Source organism: Herpailurus yagouaroundi, unplaced genomic scaffold (assembly GCF_014898765.1).
Source record: "Herpailurus yagouaroundi ecotype Mexico unplaced genomic scaffold, PumYag 187, whole genome shotgun sequence".
In the NCBI taxonomy this organism is placed as follows: domain Eukaryota; kingdom Metazoa; phylum Chordata; class Mammalia; order Carnivora; family Felidae; genus Herpailurus; species Herpailurus yagouaroundi.
The window spans coordinates 30,056,553-30,076,147 of NW_024412418.1; the positions used below are offsets into that span (position 1 = coordinate 30,056,553).

Below are 19,595 nucleotides of genomic sequence, written 5' to 3' on the forward strand. Positions count from 1 at the left end.
TGATTCATTCATTTTAGACATCATCTGTTTCCTTTCTCTATGACAGAAGAGGATTTCACTTACTTCTACTGCCATAACCTTCCCAATTGCTCTAAACATTTTACACATATACTTTTATTGCTTGTTCCGTCGACCCTAGATTGTTTCAAGTTATTTCATAAAAAGAATTTTAGAATTCCTAGCCTCTCCTCGGCTCTTCTACACTCCACCCCAGACACCTCCCAGCTACTGTCTTGTCTTTCTACATTAAGACCAAATAGACTTCTGTGAGATGCAGTCTGTCTAGCCATGGCTGAGATTTTGAGATTAAGTGGCTACGGTCATTTTCCTGGCTCAGAATACTCAAGATTGCCATCAAATGTTGGTCACATAAAATGACAGCAAACAGAGAACATAATTTTGAATTCCCTCAGCTATCCTTTTGTCCATTTAAGGAAAAGATAGGCTCTCTCTCTTTTTTTTTTTTTCTGCCCTGGATCACAGGAGTTATCTCATTAAACCAAACACCATATAGCAGCATGAAGAGCCAGGGCAGACAAAGGTGTAAGGGGAATAAATCTCATTAGGGTCCCAGCAGGAGCATCATTGGAGACACACACACTTATGAGAGAAAGACCTGGGGCTCCACTCATGTTCACATAGTCTCAGCTCCAGTTCTAAAAAGAAAACAACATATCCTGCTTGCTTTCTGAAAACACTTCAAAAGCACTCCTTAAACTATGCAGAAGGTTTTATTCTTTCAAAAACCTTTAGGAGAGAGATGGGAATAAAAACACCACTTTAAAACAAATCCTTGCTGTCACTATTGCTATAAAACTTCATTAAGGTTTAAAAAAGTTTTCTGGTCAAGATTTCTCATTAAACTATTCCTAATTATTGATATTAGTTTATGTAGCCGTGTGTTGAATAAATTTTTGGAGTTACTCATAATTTTTCCTCGTTTTCTTACCTATTAATTAATAAGTGAAATAGGGGCACCTGGGTGGCTCAGTTGGTTAAGCGTCAGACTTCCCGTCAGGTCATGAGCTCACGGTTGGTGCGTCGAGCCCCGCGTCGGGCTTGTGCTGACAGTTCAGAGCCTGGAGCCTGCTTCAGATTCTGTGTCTCCCTCTCTCTGTGTTCTTCCTCTGCTCTCACTCTGTCTGTCTCTCTCAAAAATAAATAAAAGATTAAAAAAAATAAATAAGTGAAATAATATTATGTTTCAGAAATAATATATTTGATCTTTTTTTAAAGTTTATTTTGAGAGAAAGAGAAAGCATGAGTGGGGGAGGGGCAGAGAGAGAATCCCAGGCAGGATTCACGCTGTCAGTGCAGAGCCCCATGGCCGAGGGTGGGGGTTCAGACTCATGAACCCGCGAAATCATGACCTGAGCCGAAGTCAGACACTAAACCTACTGAGTCACCCAGGCGCATCCCCCACTTTTTAAATTTATTTATTTTGGGAGAGAGAAAGCATGAGTGAGGGAGGGGCAGAGAGAGGGAGAGAATCTAGAAATAATACATTTGATTTTTTAAAGGAAGTTTAAACTATACCTATGAGTTTTCACACACTTAACTAATACAGCAGGATTATTAGCCTCTGCCAATATACCAAATTATCTACTTTTTGAAAAGGATCAACATGCAAGTAAATAAAAAACCATTTAAATTAGGGCACGTGGGAAACAGGCTTCTGGCTATGGAATGAGTAAGTAGGAGAATAAAAGGCACAGCATAAGAAACAGTCAATGATGCTGTTGGTGGTGAACACAGCACAATGTATAAGCTTGTGGAATCACCATGGTGTGCATCTGAAGCTAATGTAACGTTGTGCGTCAACTATACTAAAAACCCCAAAGTCATTTAAACGTGTATATGCTGCCTAAATGAGCCACCCATATGCAAATTAAGGGTTTTTCTGTGGGCTCAAAACCGTTTGAGGTTTTAGGCTCTGAAGTTTTAAAACATCACTGTGGTTGAGAAAAAAGAAACATTTAAACGTGCACTACTGACACCTGAAAGGTTTCCTAATTCAGAGAAGCAAAATAAACTAATTCATAGATAATAAGTAATGGAAGAGGAAAAACTGCCATGGTATCACTGATTAAGTATAACAAATTACCAGCCTAGATTATTGGTCATTAGAGGCTGTATTCATTTTGTAAGAAGTGAGAGGATTAATTTTGAGAAATACCAAATAAAAGCTGTGCTGTCTACTTAGCAATGAGTTTACAGCCTATTAGAAACATGTGCAACACTCTCCCTGGCCCGGCCCACCCCGCCCACCACAATGGAGTCCCAAACCCTTAGACACTTCGCTTCTGGTTCTTCTCCCCGACGTATCCATTTTGCAGGCTTATTTTTCGTGGGCTTTGCAACGAATATGCCAAAGAACTGAAGTCTCTGCGGTACCTCCCAGATAAGGCTGTAACCTCTGTAGGACTCAGCCAATGAGGAATCAGGGGAGGGACTTCGCCTAGGAGATAAATTGCGTGCTGTAACTGCCCCCAGTGCGCTTATCCATCACACACCTGCCGTTGCAAGAACATTGATTAAACCCTGGTTTCACTCAGTCTCCATGTTCGTCCTTTGATTGGGGACAGTGGGCTTATTTCTCACAATTGCTTTCATTCAGCAGATAGAGGAGGGAGAAAAAAAAAATAAGGATGAACTGATAAAACAGTATATTAGATGGCAATAAGTACCATGAGAAAAATGGAGGGAAGGGAATTGGGAGTGTGGGGATGTGTTTTTGCCAACTTTAAATTGGCCAGTGAGAGAAATCTTGTTGAGAAAGTGACTCTTAAGCCCAGACCTGAAGGAGATGAGGGAGTCAGGTGACCATCTGTGGGAAGAGCTTTCTAGGCAGAAGGAACAGCCTCAGATGGAAGTGTGCCCATCAAGAGTGAGGATGGACACGAAAGCCAGCAGGAATGGAGATAAACCAGTAGGGCTTTGTAGCTGAATGTATGGACTTCAGCTTTTACTCTGAGCAAGATGAGAAGCTTTTTAGAGTGTTTGAGTAAGTGAATAACAATCTGACTCCTCTTTTAAGAGGATTTCCTTGGCTGAAGTACTGGGGATAGGAGAGGGAAGGCTGAAATGGGTCAGAAGCAGAAAAGAGGCTCTTAAAATAATCTAAGTCAGTGGTTCTCAAACTTTTTTGGTTTTAGGACCCCTTTACAAATTCTTAAAAATTATTAAGAACTCCAAAGAGCTTTTGCTCATGTGGGTTACGTCTATTGGTATTTTACCATAGTAGAAATTAAAACTGAGAAACATTTATATTTGGTTATTAATTCACTAAATAATAATAAACCCATGTTAACAGAAATAACATATTTTATGGAAATAAGTTTTCTATAAATTTTGTATTTTTCAAAACAAAATATTTAGTAACATTTTTACAAATCACCTTATTCTCTGGTTTAGTAGAATACACCTGGATTCTCATAGTTGCTTCTGCATTTAGTCTATTACAGTATGTTTTCTGGTTGAGGTATTTGTAACATTATGCATTTTGGGTGGGTGGAGGAATATTAGTTCACTGAGTTATGTAAATCTTTCAAATATTCACATATTTCATTACATAGTATCAAAACCCACAGATGTTATTACTACTTCTAATCAGGTTCAGGATATGCTACCCCAAAATGCAGCATCCTGGCATATTCAAGCTGAAGGAATTTGAGAAATGGCATGTGAAGGAAGAATTCTTCCTCCCTCCGTTTTTTCTATGTCATTAGTTCTGCTTGTGACTTGTTGCTTGTCAGTACACAGGTGAACCCAGTGTTCAACAGTGGTCATTAGAGCAAACATGTATTTCATCTGTTCTTATGATTTCTTCTTTCAGAAAAAAAAAAAATGGGACTTTCCTCCAAAATAGGTCATAAAACCCTCATGTGAGAGGGGCTCTTCTGTCCTGGGAGAAAAGGAATATAGTATCTCCCAAAATGGAAGGAACACAGAAAAGATAGCCCTCAAACAAACAGGCCTTGCTAAGTTTCCCTAGTTAACTACACTTAGCTTATCTTTGTCCGATCACATCTTCCTACAACTTTCCGTTCTTCATCAAACCTCACACAAAAACCTCAGGTGTGTTTCTTTGGGTCTTCATTTACTTCCTTATGAAGGCTCCTGTGTCATGTAAAACTTACAGAGGCATACCTCAGAGGTATTGTGGGTTTAGTTCCAGGCCACTGCAATAAAGCGAGTCAAACGAATTTTTTGGTTTTCTGGTGCATATGTTGTTTACACTCTACTGTAGTCTGTTAAGTGTGCAAGAGCACCATGTCTAATCCTTTTGCTGGTGGAGGGTTTTGCCATGATATTGATGGCTGCTGACTGATCAGGTTGTGGTTGCTTGAGGTTGGAGTGGCTGTGGTAATTTCTTAACTAAGACAACAATGAAGTATGCCGCATTGATTGACTCTTCCCTTTACAATTTTTCTGTAGTATGTGATGCTATGTGACAGCATTTTACCTATAGAACTTCTTTCAAAATCAAAGCCGATCCTCACAAATTCTGCTTTATCAGCTAACTTTATGTAATATTCTAAATCCTCTGTTGTCATTTCAACAATCTTTACCAGGACCAGGTTCTAAGAAACCCCTTTCTGTGCTCATCCATAAGACAGAAGTCCTCAGGGGCGCCTGAGTGGCTCAGTCGGTTAAGCATCCGACTTCAGTTCAGTTCATGATCTCACGGTTTGTGAGTTCAAGCCCTGCATTGGGTTCTGTGCTGACAGCATGGAGCCTGGAGCCTACTTCGAGTTCTGTGTCCCTCCCTCTCTCTCTGCCCCTCCCCCACTCTTGCTTATACTCTGTCTCTCAAGAATAAACAAACATTTAAAAAAATTAAGAAGGAAGTCCTCAGCCTAAGTTTTATAATGGATTTCAGCAAGTCACATTTTCAGACTCCACTTCTAATTTTGTTCTCTTGCTATTTCCACTACATCTGCAGTTACTTCCTCTACTGAAGTTTTGAACTCCTCAAAATCATCCATGAGGGTTGGAATCAACTTCTTCCAAACTCCTGTTCATGTTGACATTTTGACCTCTTCCTATGAATCACAAATGTTCTTATTAGCGTCTAGAATGGTGAATCCTTTCCAGGTTTTCAATATACTTTACCCAGATCATCAGAGGAATGACTATCGGTGGCAGCTAGAGCTGTACTGTATTTCTTAAATGAAATTTGAAAGTTGAAATTACTCCTTGACCCATGGGCTGCAGAAGGGATGCTGTGTTAGCAGGCATGAAAACAACATTCATCTCATTATAGATCTCCATCAGAGCTCTTGGGTGACCAGATGCATTGTCAATGAGCAGTAAAATTTTGAAATGAAGGTTTTTTTGAGCTGCACATCTCAACGGTGGGCTTAAAGTATTCAGTGAACCATGCTGTAAACAGATATGCTATCATCCAGGATTTGTTGTTGCAGTTACAGAACACGGGCAGAGAAGATTTAGCATAATTCTTCAGGCCCCTAAGATTTTCAGAATGGTTAAAGAACCCTAGCTTTAACTTAAAAGTCATCACCTGCATTAGCCCCCAGTAAGAGAGCCTGTCTTCTGAAACTTTGAAGGCTGGCACTAACTTCTCTCTAGCTATGAAAGTCCTAGAAGGCATCTTCTTCCAATGGAAGGCTGTTTTGTCTGCACCGAAAATCTGTTTAGCAGTCACCTTCATTAACTAGCTAGATCTTCTGAGTAACTTGTTGGAGCTTCTGCATCAGCACTTGCTGCTTCATCCTGCACTTTGATGTTATGGAGATGGCTTTTTCCCTTAAAACTCATTAACCAGCCTCTGCTGTTTTCAGGCTTTTCTTCTGCAGTGTCCTCACTTCTCTCAGCCTTCATAGTATCGAAGAGAGTTAGGGTCTTGCTCTGGATTAGCCGTTGGCTTAAAGGAATATTGCCTCTGGTTTAATATTCTATCTCGACCACTAAAGCTTCCTCCATATCAACAATAAGGCTGTTTCACTTTCTTACAATTTGTGTGTTCACTGGAGCAGCACTTTGAATTTCCTTCAAGAACTTTTGCTTTGCATGCACAACTTGGCTAACTGGTACAAGAGGCTTAGCTTTCAGCCTGTCCCTGCCTTAGACCTGCCTTCCTCATTAAGCATAATCATTTCTTGCTTTTGATTTAAAGCAAGAAATGTGTGGCTTTTCCTTTCACTTCAACACGTAGAGGCTACTATAGGGTTATTAATTTGCCTCATTTCAATACTGTTGTTTTCAAAGGGAATAGAGGAGGCCCAAGGAGAGGGAGAGAGGGGAATGTCTAGTCAATGGAAGAGTAAGAAGAATCACACTTAAGCTCATTGTCTCATATGGGTGCAGTTTGTGGTGCCCCAAAACAATAACGGTAACACCAAATATCACTGATCACAGATCATTATAACAAATACAGTCACAATGACAAAGTTTGAAATATTGTGACAATTACTGAAATTACAGACACAAAGTGTCTGTGGGAAAATGGCACTGACACACTTGCTCATCAATGCAGGGTTGCTGCAAACTTTCAGTTTGCGAAAAATCTGTGAAGCACAATAAAGCAAAATGCAGTAGGGGTGCCTGAGTGGCTCAGTCGGTTAAGCATCCGACTTCAGCTCAGGTTGTGATCTCGCAGTTCATGGGTTCAAGCCCCACGTCAGGCTCTGGTGTTGACAGCTCAGAACCTGGAGTCCGCTTCAGATTCTTTGTCTCCTTCTCTTTCTGCCCTTCCCTGTTCACGAGCTGTTTTTCTCTTTCAAAAATAAACATTTAAAAAAATTTTTTAGCAAAGTGTAATAAAACAAAGTATGTCTATGTTAAATAAATTTGTTAAGTTTTTCTCTTGTGAATTTGTCTTTTGTTACATGGGTCATAGTCAAGAACTTAAAAGTAGACAAAAAAGATATTTTTCTTCCCTTATACCATTTATCTTTAAGTCTTTAAGAACTGGGAAGCCCTCAAACTCATAAGGATAGATACAGGCTTTCTAAAATTACAATTTGAGCTTGAAAACTAGTATTTTATCATTAGCAACAAATTCTACCAGTTGTTTTCTTTGAAGTGATAAGCTCAATTTGTTCTTTTGCAGGACAATGTCTGCCATAGTTCGCCAGTCATTCTTTCAAATACAAATAATATTAAATGAAAAAAATGGCTAATTTAGCTCACAAATCAATTGCACCAGTGCATTCCCTGGAGAAAAATACTGTATTTCAGCATGAAGCAGAAGTGTTTTATTAGTATCATACAGAATATTAAAAAGACATGTACTCAAGGGTCAAGATCTAGTGAAATTAATACTTACCACTTCACTGAGGATATTTTAGAGTATGTGTCAGGGAAGAATAAAATGATTACTTCAGTATAGTTGTACTCAAGGGTCAAGATCTAGTGAAATTAATACCACTTCACTGAGGACATTTTAGAGTATGTGTCAGTGAAGAATAAAATGATTACTTCAGTATAGTTTGATGCCTTGATTTGTGCTAAAGGTCCAGCACTATTATCCACAATTGCTTTTGCATCATTAGTGTAAATGCCAATACAGTGAAAAAGGCAAACAATGTGTTAGTATTGTTGCAAAAACAGTTTTGAACTCCTGCAAGAGTTTTATTTTGGAGTCACTAGGGGTCTGCTGTCTACATTCTGAAAACTAATGACAAGGTGAAAGATGATGCTGGTTTGGACCAGCATGGCAGTAGCGAAACTGTTTTAGTTCTGGATAGATTTTAAAAGTAGATCCTCTAAGGTTTGCTGGCCAGCTTGGATGTGGAGTCAAGGAGAAAGGGGTTGAGGACCCTCATGTTTCTAGCCTGAGCTACTGAAATAAGAAATTCTAGTAAGTGAAGTAGAGAAAGATAGCAAGAGCAGGGTTTGGGGAAGATCAGAAATACAGTTTGGGGAAATGCTAAGTTTGAGCTGCCCAGTAGACATGTCATGTAGGCAGCTGGATACAGTCTGCAGTGGAGGATAGATGGCTAGAGATACATTTAAGAGTCAACATCTAAGTATCTAAAGCCACAACACCGGATGAAATCACCAAGGGAGAGAAGATGGGCAGAAAAGAGATCCCAGGACAAAGGTGCCAATATTTAAAGGTGAAGAGGCGAGGAAAAGCCAACAAAGGAAACCTGAAGAATGGTCAAGGAGGAAGGAGAGTGGGGAAGGCCAAGATCAATGTCTCCAGTAGTGTGATCATCAGCATCCAATACTGCTAGTAGCTCAAAACGAGGGCTGAGACTTGGTCACCGGATTTAGCAACATGTAGTTCACTGGTGACCTTGATAAGAGCAGTTTCAATGAAGTGGAGGCAGAAATCCTCATGAGAATGGGTTCAAAAAACAAGATCTGTACACAAATGTTCATAATCGCTACAGCCTGGAAACAATCTAAATGTTCATCAAGAGGTGGATGGATAAACAAAGGAGTAGAATTCCATTTATAAAATGGAATAATATTCAGTAATAAAAGGGAATGGACTGTTGACACACATCAACAGGATGAATCTCAAAAACTGTGCTAAAGGAAGCTGGAAATGAAAGAATACATACTATATGACCCCATTTACATGAAGTTCTAAAACAGGCAAAACAAATTTATCTTTATGGAAATCGGATTAGTGTTTGGAAAAGGGAGTGGGAATAAATGTTGACTGCAAAGTAGCACAAGAAAACCTGTTGGTGTGAAGGAAGTGTTTTAAATATTAATAGGGGTGATGAGTACATGCATAAATTTGTCAAAAGTAATCATACCGTACACTTAATTTGGGTGCATTTTATTGTATATAAATGATACCCCAATACAGTTTAAAAAAATAATGGGAAGAGAGGCAACGCTGACAGTGAACATGGGCAAATCTTTTTTTAACTAAAAGCATTTTTAAAAAATGTTTGTTTCTTGAGAGAGACAGAGCGTGAGCAAGGAAGGGGCAGAGAGAGAGGGAGACACAAAATCTGAAGCTGGCTCTAGGTTCTGAGGTGTCAGCACAGAGCCTGATGCAGGACCCAGTCTCATGAACTGTGAGATCATGACCTGAGCCGAAGTTGGACGCTTAACTGACTGAGCCACCCAGGCACCCCATGGACAACTTTGAGTGGACTCAATGTAAAAGGAAAATTAGAAATGTGGCAATAGCAGAAATAAGTGGAGTTAATTTTTTTTTTTTTTTTAACCATAGGTGAAATAGCCTATTTGTAGGTTAATAAGTCAGGGAAGGAAATATGATAGAGGAGAGATGCTGAAACAATTAACTACTAAGAGAGTGGGATGTGGGACACAGGGAGAAGCTGGCTTTGGCTAGAAGTAGTAGAAGTTCACTTAGCGGGAAGGCAGTATCTGGGCACAGGTAAATGTTGGCTGGGGGGTGTGCTATGGAAACCTGTGGAAGTTCTCAGATTGGTTCTATTTTCTCAGTAAAATAGGAAATGACCTCAGCTGAAAGAATGAGGGAAGATGCTCTAGAGGTTGGAGGAGAGAAGGTATAAAATAATCACTGATGACAGTGTGAGACAAATGGACTAGGGAAATAAGGACGGACTCTGGACACTTGAGATTAGGGCTCATGAATTTAAGACTAGACCATCAACATGGTTGAGTGTTTTCTTCCAGTCTCACTGAGCTACACATGTGGAGTCATGCATTTGGATTTGAAGTGGAACTGTGGTATACCCACGAGTACAGAAAAATGAAGGAGAGGCAAAGAAATTGCAGCTACGTGAAAGGGAGTGTTTATAATGAGGGACTATGGATTTTAAACTGATCCAAGAGGGAGGTGTAAACATGAAGAGGTGAGGGACAGTGAAAATGTGATAGGAATTAATGGATTTGGTCTTGATGGAGTTGAAGGATTGCTGAAATTCTCAAAAGAGAATGAGCTGAAAAGAGAAGTAGTTAGAATGATACTTAATGTGGAAATTTACAGGAGAGTTTGAGTTCTGGGTATGGCCAGTTCCAGAGGACGACCATAGTGGTGAGTGGCTGAGGTAAGGTGGAGGGCAAGATCACTGGTTGAGATCAATGAGCCAAAAGGTCAGGGTATAAAAGGATCATCCACAGATCTTAAACTCACTGATTAAGCAGGAGCACTGTGTGGCAGTGTTGGCAGCTAAAACTTTTAAGGAATGGAGACTGATCTGGAGGTGGGGAGTCAATAGCAACAAAATAAAAGTGTTTGTGTTACAGTCTTGACAAGAGATAAAAATGAGAGGGGGTGGAAAGGACTCTGGGGGAGAATGATGTATAGCTGGCAACCAAAAGCACAGAAGTCACCTATCTCACACCCAAGTCTAGGGAGATTAGTGGTGTTGGAGAGGACAGTCGCAAAATGAGGTCCACAGGGTAAGCAATATCCTCAGAAGGGCGAGGGATTTTAAGAGAGAAAAGAGGAGATATACAGAACTGTAGTGGGGTAAGAAATGGGATGCAGAACAATCTGGGAGGCAGTGGCTTCATCTTCCTTGACTATTTGTTAAGTTATTGTTGTTTTCATTTTAAACAATTACAATGAACTCAATGATAGACAATTTTTGTATATATTTAGCTATACTCTAGAGATAAATGAATGCTAACCATTCCACATCAGCTAAGGTGTTGCAGCAATATATGAAAACCGTTTATTTTGCAGGCTTTTTTAAAAAAATATTTTATTTTTGAGAGAAAGACAGAGTATGAGCAGGGGAGGTGCAGACAGATAGGGAGACACAGAATCTGAAGCAGGCTCCAAGCTCCAAGCTGTCAGCACAGAGCCCGACATGGGGCTCAAACCCAGGAATCGAGAGATCATGACCTGAGCTGAAGTCGGACGCTTAACCAACTGAGCCACCCAGGCAACCCCCCTCACTTTTTTTGCACCCAAAACTTTATTGGAAAGGACAAGTGAATTGCTAAGACACTTTAAAAGTACTTTGCTCATTCATCATTCTGCTTGGAAAAGTTCACCCTAACTTTATAGCAAGGAAAGAAACACAAAATCATTAAAAATACATGCACCTCCAAGGCAACATGGTCTCATTTGATAGGTGGGCAGGGACTTTACACACCTTCCCACGGGGCCTAGTGCATGGGAACTAGGAACACCACATTCTACGGTGAGAACCCAGCAAGGAAGACGCCAAGGCATGTTGAAAAGTGCTGATATAAAGCAATTTTCCCAACTGTCTCTCCTAATGTCGGCAGCTGGTTTTGGATCCAGAACCCTCTTAAAAACCCAGAGGTTAGTGAGATTCATAAAAGTCCTTCTTTATTAGTTGAGTTTGTAGCTGTGGGCGGGGTTCATCCATCTCTAACTTTGAAAAGTTCTTCTGTACCCTTTTCTGGTCTTATTAAAACTTTCTAAATAAAATTATCAGCTATAAAGTTTTAGTGTATGGATTCCCTTTGCACAATTACAACTGTTACAATTCCCGACACCAGTCTCAAGTATGTAAATACACACACACACACACACTTTTTTTTTTTAATTACGGTAAGTCTTGGTTAGTCCTCTAAGTCTCATAAATGAAGTACATCTAGTTGCTTAGCTCCATGTTTGTAAACACTGTAGTCTTTGTAATGTGCTCTATTGGGTGTATATTCTCTGCCATGGCCATTAATGAATCTTGTGAAGAAATATTCTTCCTTCAGAATTAGCTATCTCTGCTCCAATAAAACTTTATCAAACTGGGCAATGGGGTGAATTTGGCCCCAGGCTATAGTTTGCTAACCCTACGGCAGGTAATGCTTGACCTCAGCTATCTCACTGACCTTGCCTTTCATCATAGATTCAAACTCCATGACAGTATTGCATGCTTAATATGTTTTGGGGATATTCTCCACAGAAAAATCTGAATCCCTAGCTGTTTTGGGTGTGTGCTACAGCCCAGTAGCCTAAGTGATCATTTCTGGCATGGCTGGCAGGAGCTAAGTAATGTATCATCTGTATCATACTGTTTTAATCTCTCCTATTGAATATTCTTAGCAGTACTGTTAGCATACTTCCTTCACTTGATAGTATGATTGGTGAGATCGGTATGGGCTGATCTCAAGTCCTTTACTTCACACAATACGTTTTAGATATTTCATTTTATTTTTTTTAATTTTTTTTTCAACGTTTATTTATTTTTGGGACAGAGAGAGACAGAGCATGAACGGGGGAGGGGCAGAGAGAGAGGGAGACACAGAATCGGAAACAGGCTCCAGGCTCTGAACCATCAGCCCAGAGCCTGACGCGGGGCTCAAACTCACGGACCGCGAGATCGTGACCTAGCTGAAGTCGGACGCTTAACCGACTGCGCCACCCAGGCGCCCCTAGATATTTCATTTTAAACAGTGAGAAAGGTAGAATGCTGAAAGACACAGGTGGACCACCAGGTTAATCCAGGTTAAGTGGTAAGAAAGCAATTAACTCTGTAGGACCAGAATTACTTGCCCTTCCCTTCAAACAGGGATTATTTCAAAGTGAAATGACAGCTTCCTAATTTATTTTAAAGTGTGTTCTTAGCAGTTGGGGCTACTTCTTGGACCACTTTGTGCAATGCTGTACACCCTCAAGAGTTGTTTTGTTGAAACGGTCCTTCCAAATGCTTGTTCATAAAATAATGTTCCACTGAATAGAAATGATGATTATATTTGGATGAACCCCACACATTACAACATAACAATGTTAATTTTCACAATGAAAAATAGGAGGAGAAATATATCTTCTTAATTGAAATAAAATCTTTGCAACAAAGTAGTTTGCTATTCATAAATGTGCAGCTGCCACAGCATGAAAGGACACTGTATTTATCATTGTTAAAGAATATGAAGTACTGATTTTTCAAAGTACTTTGACAGCTGAAATTCCAATCAAAGAGCTAATATTTGGACTCTTGTATTCTCATAAAATGTTTAGGTACATGCATTAAAATGTTCTACCCTGAAAATGGAAACTGAAAAGAACAGAGATCTACCAACTGTGGTTGGGCTATTTATAACTGGGAGAAACTGAAGAGAGCCACTGGATGAAAATCCCATGTAAAACAAACAAGACTTTTGAAAAAAAAATTCATTGTTAAGAAATACTTTTTTTAAATAGTAAAAAAAAAAAATGGTTATGCACTTACAAGAAAGAAAAACAAAGCAAAAAAAAAAAAAAGATGGTTTTTGGTTACTTTAAACATCCATTAAATCTTATGGGGGCTTCCTTACTTTCATCACCCCAACACACTCAAATTTCTACATGAGGCCATTCCAGACAAAATTTGAAGTACTTTGAACTATACTATTAGCACCACACATTTCCAGTAATGTTCTGAATTCAAATGGTGAAAACAAGCTGGCTTGTTTAACCCAGTGAAAACAGAAATCATGCTTATGTAAGAAGCAAGACTTAAGAGACTATGTATGGTCTGAAATACATCATCTGAAGGTGTTAATTCTCCCATTGCTAGAACTCCAATTCTCTAATAAACACCAAAAGACAACTTTTTGATAGTTTTTGCTATATTAAACATTAAGTTTTGCTGAAATCTTCCCATGCATTCATGTACTTAAGGGTAGCATTGAAGTGACAGTTCCTAATCTAATGTAGACACCACATATTCCACGGAAGGGATCCTTGACTGGGTAGTTATGATACTACCACCCAGCATTTACTGTCTTCTGTGTGCCACACACTGATCAAAGTAGTTGAAATGTATTAACTGATGAACTGGCACGTTATAGTAGGGGAGAGAGGTTAGGAACACGACTAAGATTACACAGCAAGTACGAGCGGGCACCAAAGCTTGAACCTAGGCACTGACTCCAGAGCTCATGATTCTCAACACTATGCTATGCTGCCTTGTGTGTGCCTTATTTTGAAAAAGAACCAGCTTTTGAACTGAAAAGAAACTGTGACCCAGCTGTCCTTAAATCCCTGTTTTCTTAAGGATGATTCCTTTAAGACTTGTTTTAAATGTTTCTGATTGTATAAAAGGCTTTAGTATGTTAAAATATCATTTTATAATGCTAGCGGTTATTGTATACATTCTATTGAATGTTTTCTACTCTGCACTTCAAACTGTGTAAATAGCTGTAAGCGACACAGTTGTACAGAGTGACAGAAGTATATTAACAGTTACATGTTTAACTTTGCACATAAATCTAGTTTGAAAAAGATATATTAGTAAATAAGTACTTATTCTTCCCAACCTTTGAAAACATACATGAAACCTAGGATAAACGTACTGAAATTAGACTTCCTGGGCAGCACTAGAAAACTATGTGTTTGCAAAGAGGAAAGCAGGTACGAAATGAGAAGTTCAGAACTAGAGGATAATCAACTAAGCTGTCCTTTAAATGTGATTTGTGTGACGCTCTTTTCCATATTTCGGTCCCTTCCACTTGCTGATATTCTTTTAAACAATACAATTAAAAACTACTCCTCAGAGCAGAAATCTGCAATAAAATGTATAATAGCTTGTGTACAGTTGCTAGTTTAATAAAACATTATCCAAATAATCAGTTACTAGTGTTTAAAATTTATAGTAAGAAACGTTAAAAACAACAAAAGAATACCTCTGTTCCAAATTTAGGCCTATTTAAATGATCTTCAATGCAGCTAAACTCAATGTAGGGGTTGTATCTAGTAAAATCTTGCTGACCAGACTCCTAAGACTGTGATTATGTAGGCAGTCCACTAGGATCAGTTGGTTCCCCTCAGCTGAATTATATTAGATTCCTACCATGTGTTTCTGATACTGAGGAGAATCATTAGGGAAGGATCATCCACATGCTCACACAAAGCCCCTCTCTCCACCCCCTACCCATGTCCCACCCTCCACAATAAAAACCGCAAGTTAGTTGTGCTTTTGTGGGCTTTTCACTGGAGACCGTAAGTTTGAGTTGAATTATTCAATGTGAGGGTCACAATGAGAGAACGTGGATCTTTCTTATTCTTGTGGACTGTGATCTTTCCTTTCAAGGCTTCACCTATAAAAGAAAGGCAAAATATGTGTTTGAGAATTCAAGGGATACAATCTAGCAGAAAAGTAATAATGTATACCTGGTACTTCTTTTTTTGTTGTTGTTGTGAGATGTTTCATTATTTAAAAAAAATTAACATTTAATTTTTAGGGCAATTTTATGTTTAATTTTTTAACAAAGTAGATCTACAATACAGGTACAGCAATATTTGGGGAAGTGAAATTTTTATAATAATAGCTCAAAGCATTGGAGCGTGTAAATGACAGTATCATACTGAAAGAGTCTTAAACTATAAATGAAATTGTGTAATAATGTGTGATGGTAGTCTGTGGTAAGCTACAGATGCATGCTGGAACTCTAGAGCAACAATTACAAAACAAACCCAACACGTATAGTTAATCAGGCAAAGGTTTAGATAAAATGAAATAATAGAGAGTATTCAATCAAAAAAAAATGCAAGAAGGAAAAGAGGAATAAATGACAGAGGGGATGAATAGAAAACAAATTAACAAATGACAGAATTAAATATATCACACATAATAACATTATATGGAAATGTGTTCTGGGGCGCCTGGGTGGCTCAGTCGGTTAAGCCTCCGACTTCAGCTCAGGTCACGATCTCACGGTCCATGAGTTCGAGCCCCGCGTAGGGCTCTGTGCTGACAGCTCAGAGCCTGGAGCCTGCTTCCGATTCTGTGTCTCCCTCTCTCTCTGCCCCTCCCCCGTTCATGCTCTGTCTCTCTCTGTCTCAAAAATAATAAATAAATGTTTAAAAAAAAAAAAAAAGAAATGTGTTCAATATACTTTAAATAGAAAGACAGGGTCAAACTAAAGGAAGGAGAAAGATATTCTATATAAACATTAATCATAAAGAGTTTTAAATAGAAGTATTAATCTTAGACCAAGATGACTTCAGGAAAAAAAAAAATATAACCAGAGATAAAGAGACACATTTAAAAATGATGTGTTCAATTCATAACTGAGACATAAGAAACTTTTATGTATGTATGATTACAGAGCTTCAAAATGCATGATGCAGAGCTGACAGAACCATAGGAAGAAAGTGATAATCCATAATTATCACTGGAAATTTCACCTCTCCTTTTCCAATAATTGCAATAACATTGCAGTAACAACTACACAGAAAACCAGAAAGTATATGGAAGACTTAACACCCTATTAACCAACTTGAGCTGGCTGACATCTACAGAACCAAGATCGATTACATCTATACATGCTAGGTCATAAAACAAATTTTAATACATTTAAACATAAAAATACTTGAATAATCCTAAACATTTAGGAATTAAAACAACAGACTTCTAAATATTCCATAAATCAAAATAAAAATCAGAAGGAAAATTAGGCAGCATTTAATCTGAATAATGAATCACAAAATACAAAAATATGTGACCTACAGCTCAAATAGTGCTTAGAGGAAAAATTTATAGCTTTAAATGTTCACATTAGAAAGCAAAGAAAACAAGCATAGAGGTCTTCACTGGTGAATTCTATCAAATGTTTAAGGAAAAATAATAACAAATTACATAAATTCTTACAAAAAAGAAAGGAGGGAATACTCCTCAACACACCTTGGGAGGCAGCACTACCCTGATACTGAAACAAGATAAATTCATTACATTACAGCTAAATATCCCTCATAAACAAAGATTTAAACATCCTTTGAACAAAAGAGAAAAATCATATTACTGTCTCATAAAATATAGAAAAACCATCTGACAACATTAATTTGTAATAACTTTCAGCAAGCTAGCAATAGAAGGAATCTTCTTCAAGTTGATAAAGGGAATCTATGAGAAACTCCTGGTAATATCATTCTTAATGGTGAAGGACTGACTGCTTTTTTCCTCAGACTGGGACTGCGGTAAGGATGATCATTCTGACCACCTCTAATCAGTATTCTATTGGATGTACTAGTGAAGGTATTAAGGTGCGGGGGGAGGAATAAAAAAAGGATATAGATTGGAGAAAAAACAAAAGAAGCGAAACAGTCTTTATTTGCAGAACACATGATCTTACAGAAAATCCTAATATGCGGGATGCCTGGGTGGCTCAGTCGGTTGAGCGTCCAACTTCAGCTCAGGTCACCATCTCATGGCTTGGGGGTTTGAGCCCTGCATCGGGCTCTGGGCTGACAGCTCAGAGCCTGGAGCCTGCTTCAGATTCTGCGTCTCCCTCTCTCTCTCTGCAACCTCCCCCACCCCACCCCCGATTGTGCTTTGTCTCTCAAAAATAAATAAACATTTTTAAAAAATTAAAAAAAAAAAAAAAGAAGATCCTAATATGCAAAAAAAGCTACTAGAACTGTAAGATGGTTTAGCAATCTTAGGATATAAGGTTAATATAAAAAAATCACATTTCTATATGCTAGCAATGCAGAATTAGAAACTGAAATAAAAACCCACAAGAGCATTTACAATAGCATCAAAAAAAGCAGATCATACTTAAAGATAAATGTAACATATGTGTACTATTTAGTCACATAAAACTATAAAACAGTGCTAAAGATGATCACTTTACAGTTGACCCTTGAACAAAACAAGTTTGAACTGCACAGGTCCACTTACATGTGGATCTTTTAAAAATAAATATAGTACAGTACTGTAAATCCATTTTCTTGTGATTTTCTTAACATGTTCTTTTATCTAGCTTACTTTATTGTAAGAATACAGTATATAATACATATACAAAAAAAGTATTAATTGGCTGTTTATGTTTTTGGAACGGCTTTGGTCAACAGGAGGCTATCAGTAGTTGAGACTCTGGGGAGTCAGAAGTTATATGCAGATTTTCAACTGTATGGGGGGGTTGGCCACATTGTTCAAGAGTCAACTATAAATGGAGGGATACATTTTGCTTGTGGATGAAAGACAAAATACTGTGAAGATGTCAGTTCTCCTCAAAGTAATCTATAGATTCAACACAATTCCAATCAAAATCCTGGCAGGTTTTTTGTGTAGAACTTAACTAGATTTTAAAATGTATATGGAAATTTAAAGAATCTAGAATAGTGAGAACAATTTTGAAAAAAACCACAACAAAGTGGGAGCTCTTATATCATCTTATAAAGACAGTGTCTAACAGCCATAAAGATAGACATAAACCAATGAAACAAAACAGAGCTCAAAAATAGTCATATATATGTATGGTCAATTAATTTCTGACTAAGGAGCCAAGTGTTTAAATTGGAAGAGGACAGACTTTTCACGAAATGATGATGAAATAACCTAATATATGTTTGGGAAAAGATGAACTATGACTCTTAAAATTACCAGGAGATACATTCTAGACCTAAATGTACAAGGCAAAACTGTAACAGTTTTCAAAGAAACATGTAAGAAAGACTTAGGGTAGCAAAGATTTCTTAATTAGGACACAAAAGTACAAACTTCAAAAGATGTTAAGACAATGACAAGACATGCCAGGGATTGGGATAAAATATTAGCAACACATATATACGACAAAAAATTTGTATCCACATATATAAAGATTCTTTTAATTCAGTAAGTTGACAAACACCCGATTAAGAATGCAGCAAAACATTTTCACAGAAACCTCACACCCACAAAATATACAAATGACCAATAAACGTATGAAAAGACGCTCAACATTGTCAGCCACCAGGCAAATGCTAATTAGAAGTACAGCTATTGCTCCACAGACAACAGAATGACTTCAGTTAAAATGACTGACCTTTCCTACAAGTGCTAACAAGGATGGGGAGCAGCTGAAATCACAATGGTGGTAGGACTGCTGAATAATGAGTGATTTTGAAAACATTTGCTAGTTTTTTATAAAGTTAAACATGTATTTACCATTAAGACCCAATGATTCCACTTCTAGGTATTTACCCAAAAGAAATGAAAACCTCTGTCCACATGAAGAAATACTTTTACATGAATGTTTGTAGCAACTTCATTCATAATGAACTTCATTCATTCATAATTCATAATGTTTCCTAACTGGAAACAATCCAAAGTCTAGTAGCAGGTGAATGTGTAAGTAAACTGTGGTGCTGCCATATAAAGGAATACTATTTGAGAATAAAAAGGAACAAACTACTGATACACAGACGTAGCTCAAATATGCTAACAAGCTGGAGTACATTCTGCAGAACTACTTTGATTGTAAAATTCTAAAAGAATACTAATACCTTAGTAGTAGTAATAATACTAATACATAGTGACAGAAAGCAGATAAATGGTTGTCTTGGTCTGGGGATTGGAGCTGGGATGACTAACCGCACAGGGGATCAAGGAAGAAACTTTTTGTATTGACGTAAATACTCTTTATCTTGATTAGACAAATGGTGCCTACATTTGTCAGAACTCATCAAGGTATACAATAAAGATATGTGAATTTTTATTATATGTGAATTATAGAATAAAACTGTTTAACAACTGTGGTGACTTAGGAATAAAGTGACTCATAGATAAATGGAATATAGTAGAGAAACCAAAAGATCCATTATCGCAATTTAGTACACAGTAAATACAGTAATACAATCTTTTTCAATAAGAAGCCGGTCAGAAACGAAAAGGAAAAGTTTGAAGATTTGATTACATAAAAGTAAAAACAAAATTCTATAAAATAAGATACTCTAAAGAAAGAAAAGCAACTTAAAACACTATTACTTTCACTTCTTTGAATCACAAATACTTAAA

The 19,595-nt window shown here is 37.9% G+C and overlaps 1 protein-coding gene and 1 pseudogene across 1 annotated transcript in view; both read right to left on the reverse strand.

The window, feature by feature from the left end:
- Positions 1-3,321: 3,321 nt before the first annotated feature.
- LOC121043658 (tigger transposable element-derived protein 1-like) lies at positions 3,322-6,566 on the reverse strand (annotated as a pseudogene).
- A 6,007-nt stretch (positions 6,567-12,573) lies between these two features.
- The window catches only part of PRMT3 (protein arginine methyltransferase 3), a 146,587-nt gene continuing 139,565 nt past the window's right edge, over positions 12,574-19,595 (reverse strand). The window contains exon 16 of the mRNA XM_040495627.1: positions 12,574-14,916. Within this exon, the coding sequence (XP_040351561.1) occupies positions 14,807-14,916 (110 nt within the window). The 3' untranslated portion in view covers positions 12,574-14,806. The remainder of the gene's footprint in view (positions 14,917-19,595) is intronic.